This window comes from Lycium ferocissimum, chromosome 8 (genome assembly GCF_029784015.1).
Source record: "Lycium ferocissimum isolate CSIRO_LF1 chromosome 8, AGI_CSIRO_Lferr_CH_V1, whole genome shotgun sequence".
NCBI lineage: Eukaryota > Viridiplantae > Streptophyta > Magnoliopsida > Solanales > Solanaceae > Lycium > Lycium ferocissimum.
Window position 1 is genome coordinate 18,212,249 of NC_081349.1, and position 21,985 is coordinate 18,234,233.

The window sequence follows — 21,985 nt, forward strand, 5'->3', positions numbered from 1 at the left end:
ATATATATCAATGGCTAGTAAAATGTTAGTCTGTAATAATACGACATACGAAAAAATGAGACATAAAATTTGCAATATCACACATGATTCATATACATCTTTTTCTATTATTTCTCCTCTCTTTTTTCTTTGAAACGGTCAGCGCATCGCGTGGGTACGTATACTAGTTAATGTTAAGGGTAAAGTAGGAAAAATTTAATTAATTTCATCTCGATTTTATAAATGAACAAGTATTTTGGGACGGATATTTATAGTAACGTGGACAATTAATATGGTACGGAGGGAGTAAATGATAATTATATGCAACTCCCGTAAAGACATTATTAATCTAGTTATTGTGTATTCTTGTTCTTCTCACGACCACCGTCACTCTCTGATGAACCGCATGCCAAAACGACGAAGTACCAAGTTAATTTTCTGCAACTGTTCTATTATGTTCTATTTTTTTTTCTTCGATTATATTTGTGATTTAGATACTCAGTGCAGGGGCGGAGGGAGGAAGGGCCAATTCAGCGAAAAATTACACTGTTTATGCATAGTTAAAATTATTTTTTATGTATTTAGTAGACATTGAACCCCTTTGATTTCTTCGTGTATTTACTTTTTTATATTTTGAACCCTTTAAAGAAAATTCTGGCTCCACCACTACTAGGCGCATGATCTTTTAGTAATACTTTCTAGATTGTTTTTTTCTCGTGTATGAATTAGGATAGTGTAGGATATCATTATTTGTCATGGGTGATTTTAGGGGTTTAGATTCCTTCCTTTGAAGACGCATCTATTGCACTCATAAAGTTGGATAAAATACACCAGATACTTTCTACTCCTATATTTTAAAATGAAATGAAATAGTTACGTCGCATATATCATAACAATGTTGCCAAATTATAATGATGTGATGTTATTCATAACACTTAACCCCCCATATAATGGAGATTCTTTACAGAGAAACGTTCGTCTAACCAATTAAGTTTAAGACATTTTGAAATGGAATAACAAACAAGCACACTAAAAAAAATGAAAAATTCCCATATAGTTAAATGTTATAATAAAAAAATACAAATAACTTACATGTCTAAATTGCAAGGAAGTTATAACTATTACGTAATTAGAGTATATATGCTTGATTTTTCTTAAGCTGTGATGGGCTAAAGCAAGAGTTGTATCCCTCTTCAACTCACTATTGTTTATTTTTTGTAAAAGATATTTCTTTCAATATATTGGCCGTGTATACCGTTTGTATACTTGATATTAGGTTGAATAGATTTAGTCTGTCTCAACGAAACCAAAAGTGCAGAGGTGGATATATCTCGAGTTTATTAACATTTATACACTACAGAAAGAGAATTGATGGAATGTCAAATTACATATTCCCTCCGTCTCATATTATTTGTCCACTTTTTCCTTTACACGCCCTTTAAGAGCTTGTAAATAAAAGTGTATTTTTACTACATTATTTTATCTCTCTCCAATTAATTGCACTCTAGTCAATATTGGTTACTTGAAAAAACAATTAATGTTAAGAGCAAAGTAGAAAAAAACTTAACTAATTTCATCTCGATTTTGTAAATGGACAAATATCTTGGGATGGATATTTATAGTAACGTGGACAACTAATATGGTACGGAGGGAGTAAATGATAATTATATGCGACTCCCGTAAAAACATTATTAATCTTCTCTCTCTGTTCACTTTTACTTTTCCAGTATTTCAAAAATAGATTTTCATTTTTATTTGTCACTTTTAAAGATATCAAGACAAGACAATTTCCTTTTTCCTATTTTACTCATAGTATTAAATACTCACTTCAAATCCAACAAAAATATGCACCAATTAATATGGGTACATTGGTAAATTATCTACTTCATTTATTATTTCTTAAAAGACGTGCATAATCAAAAGTGGACAAGTAAAAGTGAACTGAGGGAGTAGTTATTGTGTATTCTTGTTCTTCTCAGGACCACCGTCACTCTCTGATGAACCACATGCCAAAATAACGAAGTACCAAGTTAATTTCCTGCAACAGTTCTATTTAAATGTTCTATATTTTTTTGCTTCGATTATATTTGTGATTGATACTCAGTGACTCAGGGCCAGAGGGAGGAAGGGCTAAGAGGGTAAATTACACTGTTTATACATGCCAAAACACTGTTTATAGAGAAACGTTCTTCTAACCAATTAAATTTGAGACATTTTGAAATGGAATAATAAACAAGAATACTTAAAAAATGAAAAATTCCCGCATAGTTAAATGTTATAATAAAAAAATACAAATAACTTACATGTCTAAATTGCAAGGAAGTTATAACTAATACGTAATTAGAGTATATATTATTAAGTATTAAATAATTTATGATCATTCCTATTTAAGAATTTTGGAAGGGTAGCCTTGGGTAAATTCTTTCGGAAAAGTCGAGGCTACGCGATCGGAGTCACGGAGTTCGAAATTTGAAAATGCATTTCTTAAATGCAAGGTAAAGCTACGTACAAAAGACCCTTGTGGTCATGTCCTTCCCCGGATCCCGCGCATAGCGGGAGCTTTAGTGCACCGGGCTGCCCCTATTTAAGAATTTTCAATGATACATGTATCTTGGAAAAATTATTCTTTTTTCTAATAAAGAATTTCAACAAAATCATTTATATCCTTCTAAATTTCTTAAAAATTAAATACATAGGATCTCTTTTATACTTATTTCTGTAAGAGCATAACTTTTGGTTTTAAATTAAAAATATTACTATACAAGTCAATATCTGTGTAAAATTTCCATACTATAAATGGGTATAACTGTTAGGTTTTAAACTACAGGGGTGTATACTCGCAATTGAGTCAAAATAGAAGAGCCCTTTACCCTAGAAAATTCCAGTACCTCATTTTGTCTCTCTTTCTCGCTGTTGTTCAATGTTTCCCCAAATTTTCTTCTCATAAAACTTCAACAACTGGTCCTTTGAATTACGTGTAATTACAGGTAAGTATTTCATGTTTTACTTTTTTTTTTTTTTGGCTCATCTTGTCCTTTGATCTAGACCTATACTTGTGTTTGATTTTTTTTTCCTCTTTGGAAATTAGGGTTTTGGTTAATTTAATAGTTGCAGTTGTTTCTTGTTCTAGGGTTATGGGTATGTAAAGTGTGTTTTTTATTTGTTGAATTTTGGTGCGAATTTATTGACTGTAATGCAGAAATTAGGGAAATGCTACTTCATGCATATAAAGTGTTTGATAAAATCTCCATTAGAAAAAAAAAACATACCTATTCTAATTTCAACAACATTGTTACTCAAATTAAATAACATAATCTACAACAAACAATTTCTGAGATTGCTTCCAAGTATTTAGTGTGCTTGGCTGTTAAGATTAAGAAGTTTAAAAAAAAAAAAAAAAAAAAAAAAAACTTTTTGATCACCAAAATACTTGTAATTAGGGTAGAGGGTTAGTAGGTTGCCGAGCGTTTTTTTTCCCGTACCATTGAGTATTAGTATCATTTTTACGTTTGCTTAGTCTTAGATCTCTAGTACTACCTGTTTGTTTCTTTCACTTCGTTTTTCTTATTATTTGTTGTTGTTACGGCTTCCTTGTCATCTCTCCTTGAGCCGAGGTTCTATTAGGAACAACCTCGGCAAAAAATTACAATGTATATAGGGTAGATTTTTTGTGTTTATGTACATATATGAACTTTTGAACACCCTAAACAAATGCAAAAGATTAGCTCAAGTGGTTCAGGGTGTTCAGAATGGTCTCTAGTGTCCTTGTTTCGATTCCCATCGACGGCATTATTTTTAATATTTAGCTTTTGTTATTTTTTTCGAACCCCAGAGTGAAAATCCTGGATCCACCACTGGGGGTAAGGTTGCGTACACACTACCTCCCCAGACTTGGATTATATTGGGTTTGTTGCTTTTGTTGTAATGCGTGTATTTAGTATGTTTGGTTGTTTCAATTGATGCAGGATGGATAGGGTTTGCATCTATATTGCTTACAATGGCAAATGGACTACGGATTACAAGTATTTGGATCATGAAATCAAACTAATTCTTGTTAATGACGGGATAACGTTTGAAGGTCTTGTAGAGAAGATTTTTCAGGTTTTAAAACTGAAAATGGGTGAGACTAAAGCAAATATTTGGTTTGATACGAATCTAGGAACAAGCAAAGGCATGCTAGTAACAAACGACGAGGAAGTTACTACTTGTATGTACTTGCTGAAGAATGATCCAAAGTTCAAGACTTCCCGTTTCATTGTTGATATTGAGGAAAGCAATTCTTTGTCCGCAGTCAATATTGTACAACAAGAGGAAATGCAGATTGAAAGAGATGAGGCATCGATACCGGTTGAGCCGATATCAGAGTTTGAACCTTTGGAAACAAAATCATCACATGGTATGAAACTAAGAAAACGGCCCCAAAACAGAAAAGTATCAAAAAAAAGAAAAAGGTCGAGGAGTAAAAGAGATGATTTGTCGTCAAGTTTGGTTTTGAGAGAAGATGCTTCATTGGATGAAATAGTTGTGGGATCTCTGTTTGCGAACAAAGAATCTCTGAAGAAATGTTTCACAAATAGCGCAATCAGAGACCACTTCAAATTCAAGACCGTCAGATCGACCAAAAAAAGATATTATCTGAAGTGTTATGATGACAAATGCCGTTGGTTTTTGCATTCATCACGGATCCGTGATTCTACATTATTCAAGGTTAGTAAGTATGTAAAAAACCATACTTGCTCTGCTGATGTGTTACAACCTGACCAACAACGGCACGCAACATCCAGGGTCATATCCGAATATATCCGCGAGCTTCTACCTGACTATGAAACAGAAATGACACCAAATTTTGTGAAGGAAGAAATGAGAAAGAGATATGGATTGAACATTAGCTACCACAAAGCATGGCGTTCAATACAACTAGCTTTTGGTGTGAAAAATGGAAGTCCAGAACAGAACAATGAATTGCTTCCGCTTGAAGAGAATAACGATCTGCTTATGTCTGAATCAGAACAGAACACTGAAAACATTGAATTATTCCAATATGAACCAGAACAGAAAAGTGTATTGCTTCGGCTTGAACAGAATAACGATTTGCTTATGTCTGAACCAGAACAAAACAATGAATTGCTTCCATGCGAGCCAGAACAAAAGAAAGAATTGCTTCCGTCTGAACCAGAACAGAAGAAAGAATTGCTTCCGTCTGAACCAAAACAGAACAAAGAATTGCTTCCATCTGAACCAGAACAGAAGAACCAATTGCTTCCGTCTGAATCAGAACAGAACAACGGATGGCTTCCATCTGAACCAGAACAGAGCAGCAAATTGGTTCCATCTGAACCTGAACAGAACAGTGAAATGCGTCTATCTGAAGAAACAAACGGAAGGGATGATTAGACCCAAAACTAATAGGGTCTAACAAAAGTGTAGCACGCCATGTATTGTTGTCCAAACCTGGACAACTGAGAGCAGCTATTGGTCTTCATGTCAGCTTAATCTGGTCACAATAATTTACCTCATAGTTTATTCTGGTATTACCTACTCGAGATTTAACTGTTGTACAAAGGGAAGTGTAGTGAGTACACTTTATTTGGTTTATTATGTTTCTTTATTTATTATAGTGTTTGACAGGATATGTTTCTGGCGCATGTTCTATTTTCCTGTGAACTGCACCTGAATATGCAAGGGAGTGGCAGATAATAGTCCAACTTTTGGACATTATTCATTTGAGATGTGAAACACTTCATTGAACATATGTTGAATTATGATGTGAAACACTTCATTGAACGCATGTTTCATTCTGAGCTGATACGCAAAAAGGGGTCGGTGGAGATGTGTTTATTTTGATGACATATTGATCTTAAAATGCTTTTCCATATCTAGTAGTCCGGTGCAAAATTCTATAATTTTGAACCTTTTAAGTTGTATTAATTTACAATTTTTTCATTTCTACTACCACAATGTAGATATTTTAGATTACAAGTACTCCTGGAGTCGTATTTCATTCCAAAATTGTCATTGGGAAGAGCAATGGCTGCTCTAAAGTCAGACTATCATGGTGGCATAATATAGCCAAGACAGCTAAATTGCCTGTATCATTTACAAAATTCATCATCCGACCTTTGTGCTATGCTTTAGTATCATTACCATGAGAACTTTTTGGGACATTTGTTGCTATCTATGTTCACTTAAAGTGAACAGGACAATTCTTTATTGGGCCTTTATTGGGCCTATGCAATACTAAATCAATCCCTGGAAAAAGTGTAACGTATTCCCCACTATTTTTCAAGGGCAATTCGCAGGAATGTCCTTATTTTGGGGTGATGTTTAACTTTTGTCCCTCAAATTGGTGGTCTTTAATTTTTGTCCTTCACTTAATACCATTAGGTTTGGGGTTCGAACCTGGCTCATTCAAAAAAAAAAAAAAAAAAAAATCGCAAGACAGAGTTTTGTAGCAAAGTTAGGTCTGCAAGCAGAGTTTCAAACTCTACCTTAAGCAGAGTTTTGAAGGCAAAATTCTGCCTTGCGAATTCAAACCTCTGTCTTGCGAAATTCCTTCTTCAATTCGCAGAATTGCCCTTCTTTTGGGGTGGTCTTTAAATTTTACCCCTCATATTTGAAATCTTTAAAATTTGCCCTTCTACGAACACCCATAGGTTTCGGAGTTCGAACCCACGCGCGGATCGAAAATTTTAAAAAAAATTCACAAGGCAAGTTTAAATTCGCTATGCTCGACCGAATACTTTTGTTAAGGAAATACCAAAGTTATCACGGACCGGCATACTTATCGCTAGGCGATTGCGTAAAGATGTCTTAAGTCCCGCATAACTTTGATAATTCCTTCACAAAGTTATGCCGGTCCCATAAAGTTTGCCCATTAAAGTATGCCCCCACCGCATAACTTTGTGAAGGAATTATCAAAGTTATGCGGGACCCGTGATACTTACGCCTTGTGGGCGGTACTTGCATAAGTATCTTAGGGTTCAAGAGATAACTTTGATAATTCCTTCACAAAGTTATGTCGTCCGGCATAAAGTTTGCCCATTAACTTATGCGATGACGGGGCATACTTATGCCTTATGAGCAAACTTTGTCTTGAAGCATATATATGTATTTTTTTTTTTTAACCACTTCAACTGTGTTAGAACAGAGTTACAAACATCCAGACAAACCTATGTAAATATTGAATCAGTGATGTACTTAATTTCTTTTTCAATTCCCACATAATATCTTCCCGATGCCTTCAAATATGTACACTTTTTAGAATCTAAACAAAGGATCACTTCAAGTCCATATTTCGAGCCAATTAATCCTTAAAGCATCTTTATAAACCACGAGCTTTTTTTTGGTCCAAAACCACAAGCATGAGTAAACTACCGCTTTGCCTTATAAGGCAAAGTTTAAATTTTCTCCCCCTCCCGTGGACTTTTAGTTATGTTTAACTAAAAGTCTGAGGGCGACTTTCTGAGAAGATATTTAGTTATGCCGGATCCGCATAACTTTAACTTTTTCTCAAAGATTGTATGTCGGATCCGCATACACTCCCCCCCGCTTTGCTTAAATTATTTTTTATTTTATGCTGAGCGGGGTTCGAACCTTAACTTCATGTATTCGCTCATCTTTCCAAGAAAGGGCAAAATTTAAAGACCACAAATATGAAGGGCAAAATTTAAAGATCACAAATTTGAGGGGCAAAATTTAAAGACCACCCCAAACGAAGGGCAATCCGTGCAAAAAAATGTTTTTTTCTTGAGCTGGGGTTTGAACCCAAAACCTCGGGGTATTAGGCAAAGAGTAAAAATTTAAGACCACCAATTTGAGGGACAAAAATTAAAAACCACCCCAAAAGGAGGACAATCCACGCAAAAAAATGATTTTTCAACAGTTGCTCCTTTGTTCAGTAAGTCCCTCCTTTTATTTTTCTTGCAAACCTAGTAAACTTTTAGATCACGATCAAATTTCTTTTAAACAAATTGAAAATCTTATGAAAAAACGTTTACCATCTAAAATTTTGCAAGTTATTCAAACATTACACAATAATCTACCATTTTGTAGGTTGAGGAATATATAAGCAAAACTTATACTTCGAATCTGAAGGATAATTTCATAAGGACTAGATTTGCACAACTTTTAAAATAGGTATAAAATCTAAATAACAACCTGAAAAAAGGGTCATTTCATAGATCAGCCAATATTTTCACCTATCTTTTCTCTATTATTTTTAACATTTCTATTACAAACATGCTTTACTTGAGCAAGGGTACATTCCCCACTTGTGAGATTACAGTACTCATTTGTGAGATTAGACAGGTATATTGTTGTTTAACCAATATTCCCACCATTTTCTTGAACAAAAAAACCATGTATAATTAAACACTTGGCATAAACCCAAATGAAAATGAGGTGCAATATTTTCAAGATAGCTCACATAACCAAAGCATCGAGTCCAAATGTATACACTACTTTGATAACATATAAAATAAAATTAACGTTGGATATGAATCATATTTCACCCTATCATACAATAACTTTTGATTACTAGAATAGAACCTACAACCATGGAGATCACTTTCTGCTTATATATTTTTACACACAAGGGAGACAAGATCTAATGCTATATAATATAAGAGAGAAAAACCTAAATGACTTGACTAGACAGGAATTTAATGGTCAAAGAGAACAACAGGATAGTTTCAGGAGTCCAGCTTAGTGTTAATAGACCAGATTGACAAGAGAATAAGGGGCTGAGCTATCAGTTTCAAGTCATGACTTGCTCTTCTTGCCTAAGAAGTAAGCTCTTCAAAAAGCAGTTTCAAAATCTTGCGTGCACGACTGATTCACTGGTGCATTTCCTCAACAAAATACCACCATGCTGATGCTGAAGTTCATGTTTTCACCCGATTGGAGATGTCTACTTTCAGATTTCACCTATTTGAACCAGATCGCTTGATTTTCGCTTTGGTAACCTCCTGCATATTGGAAAGCTCAACGAAATTAAGAATTAAACAAGTTCGAATAGTGAAGGTCAAGCACTCTCCAACTCAAAGGGTAATTGTGAGTCTTTACACATCATGTTTGGGAGACTTGTTCATGCAAGCTCCCAAACAAATAGCACTGGAGGTGAAATTTGTCAAATAGCACTGGAGGTGAAATTTGTCAAACAATTCTAATTGGCTTTCTGATATCATTTGGACAACAAAAATGATTTTACTAGCTTGCAGATTCCATTCAAACTTGTAGGAAAACTTTACTAGTTTGCATGTCATATGTGAGAGACCAAATTGATATGAAAATCGGATTCTTAAATCATTTCAATACTGAAAGTAATTCCCTTTCACTAGTCACGTTATAGGAAAGACTTCACTGATGGAAACCATAAGAAAGATGATTTGACATTATAATACTGAAAGTAAAAGAAAACAACTAGTTTGTTCCAGAGAAATCACACCAAGGATAAATTTATTCTACAATATGAACAAACACTGTCGTGATATCTCTTTGAGTACTTGAGACGTAGAACTTTGGGAAAAGGGTAAAGTAAAATTGAGACGAGAGATAGAAGTGCAAAGCAGGTGAAATAAATTAGATTAGAGAAATTAGAAGTAAGTACGTGAAGGCCAGATTTTGTAATACCTCCTTCCATTTATCAGCTGATCTATCAATTCTCGAGCCAGTAGAAGCTCTGATAGAATTCATTTTTTTCTTCTCCACGCCAGCATCTTTAGGTGCCCTGCTCAAAATGAAAGTTAAACTTCTCAACAAATGCAAATGAATTGCAACTCCAAAACTGATTAGTATGAATGGATATGTGTGAGGCCAGCATAACTATGAGAATGTATGTGTTTAACTGATGATGAAGAGGTTGAATGAGTCCCTGATTGGACTTTTAGAGTGATTACCTTATCTGGTGTCTTCCTTAATCTATTATTGAAGCAAAAAGTTATTTGCATGTTTGAGATCTAAATGCCGTAAGTAATACAGGCTTACAGAACACTGATCTTGTCAAGGTACACATATCATCTGTACGAAATAAGAAATTCAAAGATGTCTTTTGTGCAGAAAGTCCACCTATGTCAACAGTTTTTTTTTTTTTTTGGGGGGGGGAGGCCAACTACATCTTTCCAAATGGAGATGTTAGTCCTTAGCAATGTTATCGGAGGCGAAAACCCGACAAGTGGCTGTTGGGGCTTTAAGTGCAAAACCGCAATTCAGACGTAAGTTTTAGTGAAAGAAAAAATACAACATACACGTGTGTTGGGGGGGGGGGGGGTTTGGGGGGGGGGGGAGAGGAGATGGTATGTAATCCAAACACTAACATATTTCCTCCTACATAGCTTTTGTGACAAGTCTTCCTCATTGTTCATTTGGCACAGGAAAATCTAACCATTATAAATGTGTTCCTCCCCCAGACTCCTCCCAAAAGAGAAGTGCTAAACAAACTTTTAAGACAAGATTGGTGCCTGATATATGTAATTTACCTAAGAAAAATTCTGAGGCAACTTGGTTAAAATGCACAAGAATAATACTTCGTGCTCCTGTTTCATTATAAGACTCAAATACATAGAATTATCAAGCTAAACAAGTTGTAGGCAACTGCTCAAAAGAAAATAGTATGTGTTGCCTAATACAAGCTAGTTGAAACAATCATTTAAATTATTACCTCTCACTCTCCTTCTGAGCCAGAGAAGTTGAAAGCTTTTGCTCGGATCCCTTTGACAACACCTAACCAAACAAATAGAAACCAGCAGCCATGTAGTGAAACATTAAGGCAGAAGAACTCATTGAGAAACAAATATGTCTGAATGATGAACCTGGTCTTGTCCACCACATGTCATATCTCCAGCAGATCTTCCTTGGCTAAAACTGTTCTGAAATGCCCTAAATGCTCGTTTAACAATATCCTTGTCCCCCATCTTCTCCATGAACACAGATTTTCTCATTGTATTAGTTGAAGCTGTCATTGTATTAGTCGAAGCAGTAGAATTTTGGGAACTCAAACTAAGAGACATGTGTAATGATTTAGGAGCTACTCTCTTGTTCTCTAGCACTGGAGAATTTATGCTCCTCCGCAATGTTGCACCGTTCAACTTCTTGTTTGAGGATTGAGAAGGTATTGCACCGTTCAACTTTTTGTTTGAGGATTGAGAAGGCGTTGCACCGTTCAACTTTTTGTTTGAGGATTGAGAAGGCGTTGCACCGTTCAACTTTTTGTTTGAGGATTGAGAAGGCGTTGCACCGTTCAACTTTTTGTTCGAGGATTGAGAAGGCGTTACACCATACAACTTTTTGTTCGAGCATTGAGAAGGTGTTGCACCGTTCAACTTTTCGTTCGAGGATTGAAAAGGCGACACAAGTGATCCAGGAACTACTTTCTTGCGTTGTGCCAAAGGAGTATTATTACTTCTTTGAGTTGACACCCCGTTCACCTTCTTTGCTGATGGTTGAGATGGAATAATGACCTTAGAAGTTGACACTTGCTTAGATGTCGGAGTGGAAATTCTTGAGGATTTTGCCACAGGTGATGTCAGTTTCTTCTTTGTTCCAGCGGATACCCGATGTTCTGCGGGGTGTACCTGAACATGAACAAGAAACACTTCCATAAATAACAGGCAAGAGAAAACAAAAACAAAGGAGCAAAAGAACCAATAGCCAGAAAAGTTCCGGGATACCACCTTTCGAGGCATATTTTTTACATTTGCATTAGAGGTCTTGCTTTTCTTAATAGAGGATTTTTGTACTTCGGTATCCGCTGGTGGAGTCTCTACTACACTATCTTGACATCCTTTTTCAGGATTCAGGTCTTCAACCTTATGAAGTTTTGCAAGATCGCATGTTCCCAGAATAGTTTCTTCCTTAAGTTTACTAACCGACAAGTTGTCACACTCCACATCAACAGAAATATCCTCCTTTGACTCATCGATTCCCGCTATAGTTCCTTCCTTAGCTTCAGTAACCAATGAATTACTAACACACTCTATATCAACAGAATCCTCCTTTGAATCATCAATTCCCGAAGTAGTTCCTTCCTTAGCTTCATTAACCAATGAACTAACACACTCTATATCAACAGAAATATCCTCCTTTGACTCATCAATTCCCGATATAGTTAGTTCCTTAGCTTCGGTAACCAATAAGTTATCACACTCCACATCAACAGCAATATCCTCGTTTGGGTCATCAACTGCATCACTATCTACCTGAATGTTTTCAGTCTCATCTCGAGATTTGGGCTCAGCTACTTCTTCCACTTTCTGTTCTACTTCGTGTGTTTCTTCCTCTAATTGTTCCAGCTTCTTAGCAGCAATCTTCTTGTAGTGTGCTTCGAAATAGGCCTTCTTCTGAGCTACTGATCCAGGTGTTGAACACTTTTCAACTTCTTCCAGATACTTATTAGGGGAGAAAGATGACCATTTCTCCCAAGCAAGTGCATCATTGTCAAACCTTCCAAAAGAAACTGACACTTCAAGCGTAGGACGAGACACAACCGAGTCACCCATCTGTTCGTTAAAACCAAATCTAACACTTTATCAATAAACTCTAACAAGAATCGCAATGAAAACTCACTAGGACTTAGGGTGTGTTTGGCATGGAGGAAAATATTTTCTCTAGAAAAAAAAGTTCTTTGGAAATGAGGAAAATGACTTCTCCAATAGACGTACGGGAAACAGGTTCCACAAGTAACATCCCACATTGATTGTCTCCTCCCCACCCTTCAACAAACTCTACCCCCACCTCAAACTCTCATAGTGTATGCCTAGATTATACAAAGTATGAAAATCACTTATTTTCCAGGAAAACATTTTTCCCTTGTACCAAACACACCCTTAAAAGAAGATCTAAGTTTCCAAGAATGAGGATGATTGAAACAAACATAAACATGCTCAAAGAAACATAATTTGATGCAATTATAATATAAATGGGCCACTTCTAACTGATCCAAGAACACAAAAATAGTACCTTGTGCTTGACAGCAGGAGTTTCCACAATAGATTCACCCATCAATCCACAAAGCTACCACAAGATTTCACACAACATACATAATCATGGCCTGACACAAGCAAAGGGCAGTGACAATAAGCAAATTGAAGAAAATGAAGTAAGATATTACCAGTCACAAGCCATAAACTTCGCTGTATTTATGCATTATCCATACAGCTTATTTACATTTATTTTTTATTTTATTTTAAAAAATAAAATTTGTCAGCTTACGGATCTCCAAGAAACTGCTAAAGATCCTAACTTTAATCATCAAGATTGACAAATATACAAATGAAACCAAAAAAAAAAACACTAACTAAAGTTGCATAAAATTCTCACAAGAAGGTACAAAAAGTATGTATCATCCTTTTACTGCAAGACCCTCTTTCTGAAGACACAAAAAGAGTTTGTAAAGTTGCAATCTTTGCCAAGAAAAAAAGACCAAAAGTGAGTAAAGATTGATGCATCATGGCAAATACTTTATTGGGTTGGTAGTGAAATCTTGAAAAAGATTTGTAATAACATGATGACAAATCTAACAATAATAATAAAGTAGAAAAATAAATATGGAAAAAAAAAAAAAGGGGGGGTCTTACCAAAAAGATTTATAAATTCAAAGGGGTTGGAAAAAGACAGGGAAATAAGATAATGATCAGATTAGGCATAAGGAAGATAAGTGAAGAAGAAGATAGTAAATGAGGCCCACTGATAGAAAACAGTGAGAGAGTACAAAAGATGTTAAGTGAGCATTTGGCTATAAAAATTATTCACTTTTTTTAGAATTTTTTTTTACTTTTTTTATTTTTAAAGATTTGGCTATAAAAATTATTTATTTTTTTTGGAGTTATACTTCGGAATACTAAAAATAAGAAAAATTTATTTTTTAAATTTTTTAAATTTTTTTTACTTTTTTACATTATATTTTATCAAAAATTATGATCAAACACAATTTCAACTCCCTATGGCCAAACACAACTCCAATTTCTAACTTTAACTTCAAAAATTTTAAATTTTTTTTTTTTTTATATTTATGACCAAACGGGCCCAGAGTGAGATGTGATGATGGGATCTTGAAAGATCATCAATTTCAATAATAGAGGTGTATGTAGACACGTGGGGTCTTGTTATTTAGTACAGCTATATGACTCGTTGAACAATGTTTTTAGAGAAGTGTTTTAGTTGGACAAGTTCTTTTCAAGATCTTTTTTTTAGTTTAATTTTTTATATAATAATCAAATCATTTTAAGGACAACAAGAAGTAGTTACTTAACAATTAGCTCCCGTTTGACCATATGGTCTTTTCACTTTTTCAAAAATATTTTAAAAAAATTACTTGATTATAAAAAGTGAGTGAGGATGAAATTTTTCAAGTTTTATAAAGTGGTTTAGATTGATTTTTCAAGCTTTGAAGTTTTCTACTCACAAAACTCCAACATCTTCTCAAGTAAAATGCATGTTTAAACACAATTTTAATTTCCAAAATTATTTTTCATCTCATCTTCAAAAACTCTTGTTAGGATAGGGTGTCCGGAATAATGTGGAATTAGACAAAGCAGTCAATTAAAGACAATAACTAAGATAATAGGAGACAAAGATTTAACGTGGTTCGATCAACTTGACCTATATCCACAACCGAAAGAGGAGCAAACTTACTAATACCAACAGATCCAAAAGAGTGTACAAAACAACAAAGAGAGTACAAAATTAGAGTAATTAAATATTCTAATAACCAAAAAACCACAAGAGAATAACCTCAGAAGATCACTCCAAGAAAGGGTTCACACAGGTATTTCCCACCATAACTTTTTTTTTTTTAATCACAAGGGAACCCGTAGCCGCTACCCTGCAGGTGCAGATAGGGTAAACCCCGCTCGTATGCAATAGCCCACAAACCACGCAGGAGAGATAACTCGCACTAGGCAAGCCCCGTGCGACGAACTCGTCCCAGAAGGCAAATCTCCTGTTGTCATAGGCAGGGGGTTTCGAACCTGAGACTAGGGTTGTGCAAATTAATGGTTAAACCAATAACCCGAACCGATTATTGAGTTATTGGGCTAATGGTTCGGGTTAATGGGTTATTGGTTCGGGCATCGGGTGGTGTTCTATGGTTATTGGGGTATCAGTTTGGGTCTCAATTTGACCACTTTTATTAACGGGTGAACCGATAACCCGATAATTATTTATTTAATTACAATTATACCCTTTCATATATAAAATCACTTGACTAGACTTGGAGCTCACTTGATTTCTCACTTTAGAAACTTTGTCTCTCAACAAACCCTTAGCGGCGATTTCCTTATGTACTATACGTGATTTCCTTGTGACTACGTGAAAGTGCATTTTGGAACGATAAATGCCTGGAGAATGTTTCTTATTTTTCTTATGCACTGGTGTTTGGTGGTTTGCAGTGACACGTTATGATAATTTTGGTCCAAGTTTACTTACGTCCTTCCTATTCCAATTGGATAATTTTGTTCGAAGCTACTTTCAGTTTTGAAGATAGATTCTTTGTTCTTGAAAAAAATTCGTGTGAAATCTTAACGGTTAAACCGATAACCGAACCGATAATGATCAAAAATCGATTAACCAATAACCTAGTAACCGATACCTTAACGGTTTAACATGTCTACAAACTGTAACTGATAAGTTTAACCGATAACTTTTCAAATCCGAACTAAACCACCCGATACGCAGCCCTACCTGAGACCTCCATTATGGAAGTGTCACACCCCAACCCTCGTCAGGGTGTGACGGGCACCCGACTCTCATCAGAGTCAAGCGAACCCTTAAATGTCAACTCAATATTTTTTTTTAAAACAAGAATTGAAAGTTGTAAATGAAATGCTAAAATCGACACGTGGCTCCATGCATTTCAAAACAGGATATATATAAATATATACATACGACATAAAACAAGGCGAGCCAAAAGGCCTCTGCCATTTCTATACAACAAAAAGATGGCCGACGGCCAAACAAGAAACACGACTCCCACGCTCGTTCGCACTTCTATAGAGAGTATAACTTTTGTACAATATATAAAGCTATACCAAAACGAGGGCCTCTCCGATCAAATGGAGTGCCGACTTCCGATGCTATCTCCTCTAAAAAATTTGGGTCCCCCCGGTCGCGTCCCCGAACTCGCGGGCATGAAACGCACCCCGAAGAAGGGGTCGATGCGGAATATCCGAATATGTAAAATAAAATAAATAGATAATAACCACCGCGCAATTTAAGAGGGAAGAAATCACATACAACCCAATACCTCGCAACCTTCGCTAAGAGAAGACATAAGTAGATGTCGTAGTCGCAAACAAGCCTTAAGTAAATAATCGCAATCCAACTAACAAATCCGAATAAGTAATACAAGACGTCACACGCGCCGCTTCCGGCAAAATAATAATAACAATAACAATAACAATAATAGCCCCGCCCGGGCACGGCTTCCGCTCGATATCAATAATGGCCCCGGGCATTGTCGCTTCCGCATAATAACGAAGATAGCCCGCCGGGCATTGCGCTCCGCATAATAATAAAGATAGCCCGCCGGGCACGCTTCCGCATAATAATAAAGATAGCCCTTCCAGGCATAATAGTAATAATAATAATAAAATATCGCACCCCCTTCGGAGTGGTTTTTTAAAAAGTCTTATAAAATATCACACTCCCTTCGGAGTGGTTTTGTACACACCCCCTTCGGAGTGGTTTTGGAAAAGCCTTAGAAAATAATATATCACTTAATAGAGTCATTTGTAGCAGTTTCAAGGCAATTCGATGACATTCCGGCAAGTTACGGACGTTTGAGCATTTTTCCAACAAGATAGGAGGATACTAGTTCAATTGCACTGAATGAATAGTGCTCCATTTCAGAATTGGATTTCGATGAACAGAATAACCCCCGAGGCTCAAATTCAAGCCTAGTATACCTAGGACATGCCAAAAGAAGGGAAGGAATAGCTTTACATACCTCACGGGTGCCTTATGCTCGCTTGAGCTCAATTCCCGTTTCGTCCGTAACTGCAAATGGTCACCTTTACCGTTACTATTCATGAGAGTTAGCATTTCAATAATGAGTTCATACTTGACTACCGAAATTTAGAAAAGACTTCCCCTATAAATATAGCATCCCCGAGATTCAACTCGGCTCGGAATAACAACAACCAACCCAACAACAAAAGATCAACAACATCAATAATCGCTACAAAGCACATATGAACACAAATAGTCTTTCTTTCAACATAATACTTCAACTTCCGTTCTAACTTCACACTTTTCATCCAATATCGATATTTTCATATTTGTCTACTAATTCAAGGCCATTCAAATACGACTCAAGGACATTTCACCTTATTCTACAAAACATACAAGATTTCCATCAAACCATAAGTTATCCAAAATTTCTAATTTTCAACATAAATATCCATAACATATTTCCATCTTCCATTTCCATAACCCATAATCACAATTCACATCTAAGTTCTTACTTTCATCATTATATAAAAACTACATAAAAATCACATAATTTCTCATAACAACATAAAACCAATTTCAACACCAACTTAACTCATTAAACCTTCCTTTTTCATTACAAACGTCACAACAACACAACTAATATACTAAATAAAATTAAGGTCACCTTCCCTTCACCAATGCTACCACACGGCCACACACCTCAACACACCATATTTCCATGATTTCCATTCAATTATACTCATCACAACACTTATAAATCTTCTATAACATGAAAAGAAAACACAAAATCCTTGCCTTTTCTCAAGATCATGGCTCACGCCAAGCACTACTTCACACATACACACGGCCATGTAATCTCACAACACAATTTCCATAACTCTCATACAATTCTAATCATTACAACATGCACACATCTTCCATAACATAAAAAGAATAGAATCCTTACCTTATTCTTAAAATTTCAACTTGCCGCAAACGTCGCCCTTTTGCTTAACTAATTATATCACGTCGAAGAGCGTCTTGAGCTTGTTACTAATTCAAGAAGAACAAGATTTTTGCATCAAAGATTGAAGCTCCAAGAATTTTTTTTTTCTCTTCTCTCTTTTTTTTTTCCTCTTGGCCGATTGCTTTCTCTTGGCTTGTTCTTGATTTCTCTTTTTTTTTCTTGAAGTTTCTAAGGATAGCCATGCTTATATAATTTGGCACATGCAAAAATTTAATAAACTTGTGGGTTTGGGCCACTAGTTGGCCGGCCACCCTTCCAAATTGGGCCTAAATTTTTCCTTTTTTTTTTGAGCCCAATTAGCTAGGAATCTTATTTTGCAATTTCCCGAAACAAATTTCCGAGATTCCAATTTTGCCCTTGGCCCTCTCCAATGTTCTCGTGTCAACACTTTCCATAAGTAACGACATACACACCACATAAAATCGAAGCGTGGCCTTATTCTTACCAATCACAATTATGCCCAAATTTTCCGAATGTGCAAAAACACGGGATGTAACATCCTCCCCCCCTTTAGAACATTCGTCCTCGAATGTTAAATTAGCCTTATAGGTCGTACAAGCAATTTGGGGAAGGTTAACTAAGTAGACAATACGTATAAATCATTCATTTGATTAAAACAATCAACGAGAATTTAAATTACCTGGTGGTACATCTGCGCGTGCCTCGGGACACAGGTCTGCCCCTAGTGCATAGATACGATGTGGGGGGTCCCGCACTGGGACTAGGTGCTCTACCTTCGCCCCTACCTCGACCGGAAGAAGTCCGAGGTCTGTCTCGGGGGGCTTACCGGGGTGACGACGCGGCTACCGAATTTCCGGGAGCGATGGCCCACTCCCCGTGGACACTCTTTCGCGTAGTGCGTCGGATCGCCACAAGTATAACACACACCCCGTCGGCATCGTCCCCACGGCGTCTCCCACAAGTCGCACATCGAGGAGGGGCCATCGCCTCGCCCCGACCATGCCTCGCCGCCGAGACCCGACGCATAAGCACGAACTCGTCCCCGCCGAGGGAAAGTCTCTACCCCGCCGAGGTCCACGAAACCGGCGAAGGTGCACCGCATGCGGGGTCCGCTCGCCGCGGAACCCTTACCCCGACCTTCGTCCCGGCCCTCTTGGGCCGGCCACTACCCCCGCCCCCCCCGAGGCGGGGCCTCCCGCCGACGCTTCCGATCTTCTCCGACCCCCGGGGCATAAGCTTGAACACGAGCTATATCCATACCGGCCGCATGGCAACCGCCATACAAGCCTCCCGTAACTCCGGCTCTAATCCCCTCACGTAGCCGATAGGATCCTATCCTCCATATTTGCGCCGGCAGAAGGGGCATATCTCGCTAAAGAATTAAACTCTACACTATACTCTCTAACGGACATGTGCTACCTGTGCAAGTGAAGAAACCGGTCAACTCTTGCCCGCCTCAACTCGGTGGCATATGATGGCGCGAAGGCATCCGAAAATTCTGCCACGTCGGCGGAGGGCATCCCTCCCTCTCGGATAACTTCCCAGGGGCCGAAACCGGTTAATTCTTATGCCACGTAGCCTATAAGAGGCTAGCTCCACAGACTCCGTAGCTGACGCCCTCATTATGTCTAAAGTACGGCGCATGCCATCTATAAACTCCTGGGGATCAGCATTTGGGTCCGTGCCCTTAAACTCTGGGGGACTTAATGTAAGAAAATCCCGTGCTCGCAAGCAAATTAGCGACCTGTCGGGATACTCATAACTCCTGCCTACGTTGTCCGGCCGAGTAGCAAGCATACGAGTCAACAAACGTATGGCATCTTTCATTTCGCCGATCTCCCGACGCTCGGGCATCCGACCGAGAGACCGGAGATACCGGTGCTTGGGGACCCAGAGCCGGCCGGATCGGGTGCCTCGTAGCTCCTCCGGAGATGGGGAGGTGGGGGGACTCACGGGGGGTTGGATGCGTATTCCGGAAGATAAGTCCGAGCTCTAGTAGACCCGGGGCTTGGCTAACCGCATCGTCCCCAATCGCTTTGCCCTTACCGGTCGCCGCGTCGCTTTACCTTTCTTAGGCGGCGTTGCGAAAGCACACAAGATCATTAAATTAGGGACTTTATGTACAACACCGCTCGATACGCTAGATCTACACCATGAAAGAAAGAATGACACCCTATTAATGTCTCGTAGCTCGTTTATAGATGTGGTGCACAACACACCGATAAACAAGACTCTACTAGACACGCGAACATACCGAGGACCGACTCCGTTCGATACCACTTTGTCACACCCCAACCCTCGTCAGGGTGTGACGGGCACCCGACTCTCATCAGAGTCAAGCGAACCCTTAAATGTCAACTCAATTTTTTTTTTTAAAACAAGAATTGAAAGTTGTAAATGAAATGCTAAAATCGACACGTGGCTCCATGCATTTCAAAACAGGATATATATAAATATATACATACGACATAAAACAAGGCGAGCCAAAAGGCCTCTGCCATTTCTATACAACAAAAAGATGGCCAGCAAGGCCAAACAGTAACCACGACTCCCACGCTGTTCGCAGACTTCTATAGAGTATAACCTGTACAATATGTAAAGCTATACCAAAACGAGGAGACCGGTCTCGGATCAAATGGAGCGCGTCGACTTCCGATGCTATCTCCCTCTAAAAAAGTGGGTCCCACAGTCGCGTCCCCGAACTGCGGGCATGAAACGCACCCGAAGAAAGGGGGTCGGTACACGAATATGTACCGAATATGTAAAGCGAAAATAAATAGATAATAACCACCGCGCAATTTAAGAGGAAGAAATCACATACAACCCAATACCTCGACCCCGCAGAAGACATAAGTAGATGTACAGTCGCAAACAAGCCTTAAGTAAATAATCGCAATCCAACTAACAAATCCGAATAAGTAATCTGATCGTCACACGCGCGCTTCCGGCAAAATAATAATAACAATAACAATAACAATAATAGCCCCGCCGGGCGGCCGGCCGGCCGATATCAATAATGGCCCCGCCGGGCATTGCGCTCGGCATAATAACGAAGATAGCCCCGCCGGGCATTGCGCTTCCTAAGCATAATAATAAAGATAGCCCCTTCGGGCATTGCCGCTTCCGGCATAATAATAAAGATGGCCCTTCGGGCATAATAGTAATAATAATAATAAAATATCGCACCCCGCTTCGGAGTGGTTTTTTAAAAAGTCTTATAAAATATCACACTCCGCTTCGGGTGGTTTTGTACACACACCCCGCTTCGAGTGGTTTTGGAAAAGCCTTAGAAAATAATATATCACTTAATAGAGTCATTTGTAGCGGTTTGAGGCAATTCGATGACATTCCGGCAAGTTACGGACGTTTGAGCATTTTTCCAACAAGATAGGAGGATACTAGTTCAATTGCACCGAATGAATAGTGCTCCATTTAATTGGATTTCGATGAACGAATAACCCCCGAGGCTCAAATTCAAGCCTAGTATACCTAGGACATGCCAAAAGAAGGGAAGGAATAGCTTTACATACCTCACGGGTGCCTTATGCTCGCTTGAGCTCAATTCCCGTTTCGTCGAGAATCCGCAAATGGTCACCTTTACCGCTTACTATTCATGAGAGTTAGCATTTCAATAATGAGTTCATACTTGACTACCGAAATTTCGGCGGACTTCCCCTATAAATATAGCATCCCCGAGATTCAACTCGGCTCGAATAACAACAACCAACCCAACAACAAAAGATCAACAACATCAATAATCGCTACAAAGCACATATGAACACAAATAGTCTTTCTTTCAACATAATACTTCAACTTCCGTTCTAACTTCACACTTTTCATCCAATATCGATATTTTCATATTTGTCTACTAATTCAAGGCCATTCAAATACGACTCAAGGACATTTCACCTTATTCTACAAAACATACAAGATTTCCATCAAACCATAAGTTATCCAAAATTTCTAATTTTCAACATAAATATCCATAACATATTTCCATCTTCCATTTCCATAACCCATAATCACAATTCACATCTAAGTTCTTACTTTCATCATTATATAAAAACTACATAAAAATCACATAATTTCTCATAA

The 21,985-nt window shown here is 37.7% G+C and overlaps 2 protein-coding genes across 4 annotated transcripts; one reads left to right on the forward strand and one right to left on the reverse strand.

The window, feature by feature from the left end:
• The first annotated feature begins 2,801 nt into the window (after window positions 1–2,801).
• LOC132067424 (uncharacterized) lies at window positions 2,802–5,763 on the forward strand. The gene is made up of 2 exons (XM_059460647.1): window positions 2,802–2,966; window positions 3,945–5,763. The coding sequence occupies exon 2, from the start codon at window positions 3,946–3,948 to the stop codon at window positions 5,371–5,373; it is 1,428 nt and encodes a 475-aa protein (XP_059316630.1). The 5' UTR covers window positions 2,802–2,966; window position 3,945; the 3' UTR covers window positions 5,374–5,763.
• A 2,653-nt stretch (window positions 5,764–8,416) lies between these two features.
• Window positions 8,417–13,689, reverse strand: LOC132067425 (protein WVD2-like 7). 3 transcript variants are annotated; one of them, XM_059460649.1, is made up of 7 exons: window positions 13,551–13,689; window positions 12,934–13,024; window positions 11,649–12,473; window positions 10,788–11,549; window positions 10,637–10,698; window positions 9,610–9,706; window positions 8,417–8,945 (listed from the first exon to the last, which is right to left on the reverse strand). In XM_059460649.1, exons 2-7 carry the CDS (start codon window positions 12,973–12,975, stop codon window positions 8,901–8,903), a joined length of 1,833 nt encoding a protein of 610 aa, XP_059316632.1. In that variant the 5' UTR covers window positions 12,976–13,024; window positions 13,551–13,689; the 3' UTR covers window positions 8,417–8,900. The 3 variants fall into 3 exon arrangements, with proteins under 3 accessions (XP_059316632.1, XP_059316633.1, XP_059316631.1); XM_059460650.1 differs by lacking the exon at window positions 13,551–13,689 and adding an exon at window positions 13,383–13,437; XM_059460648.1 differs by lacking the exon at window positions 13,551–13,689 and adding an exon at window positions 13,294–13,431.
• Between the last annotated feature and the right edge of the window lie 8,296 nt (window positions 13,690–21,985).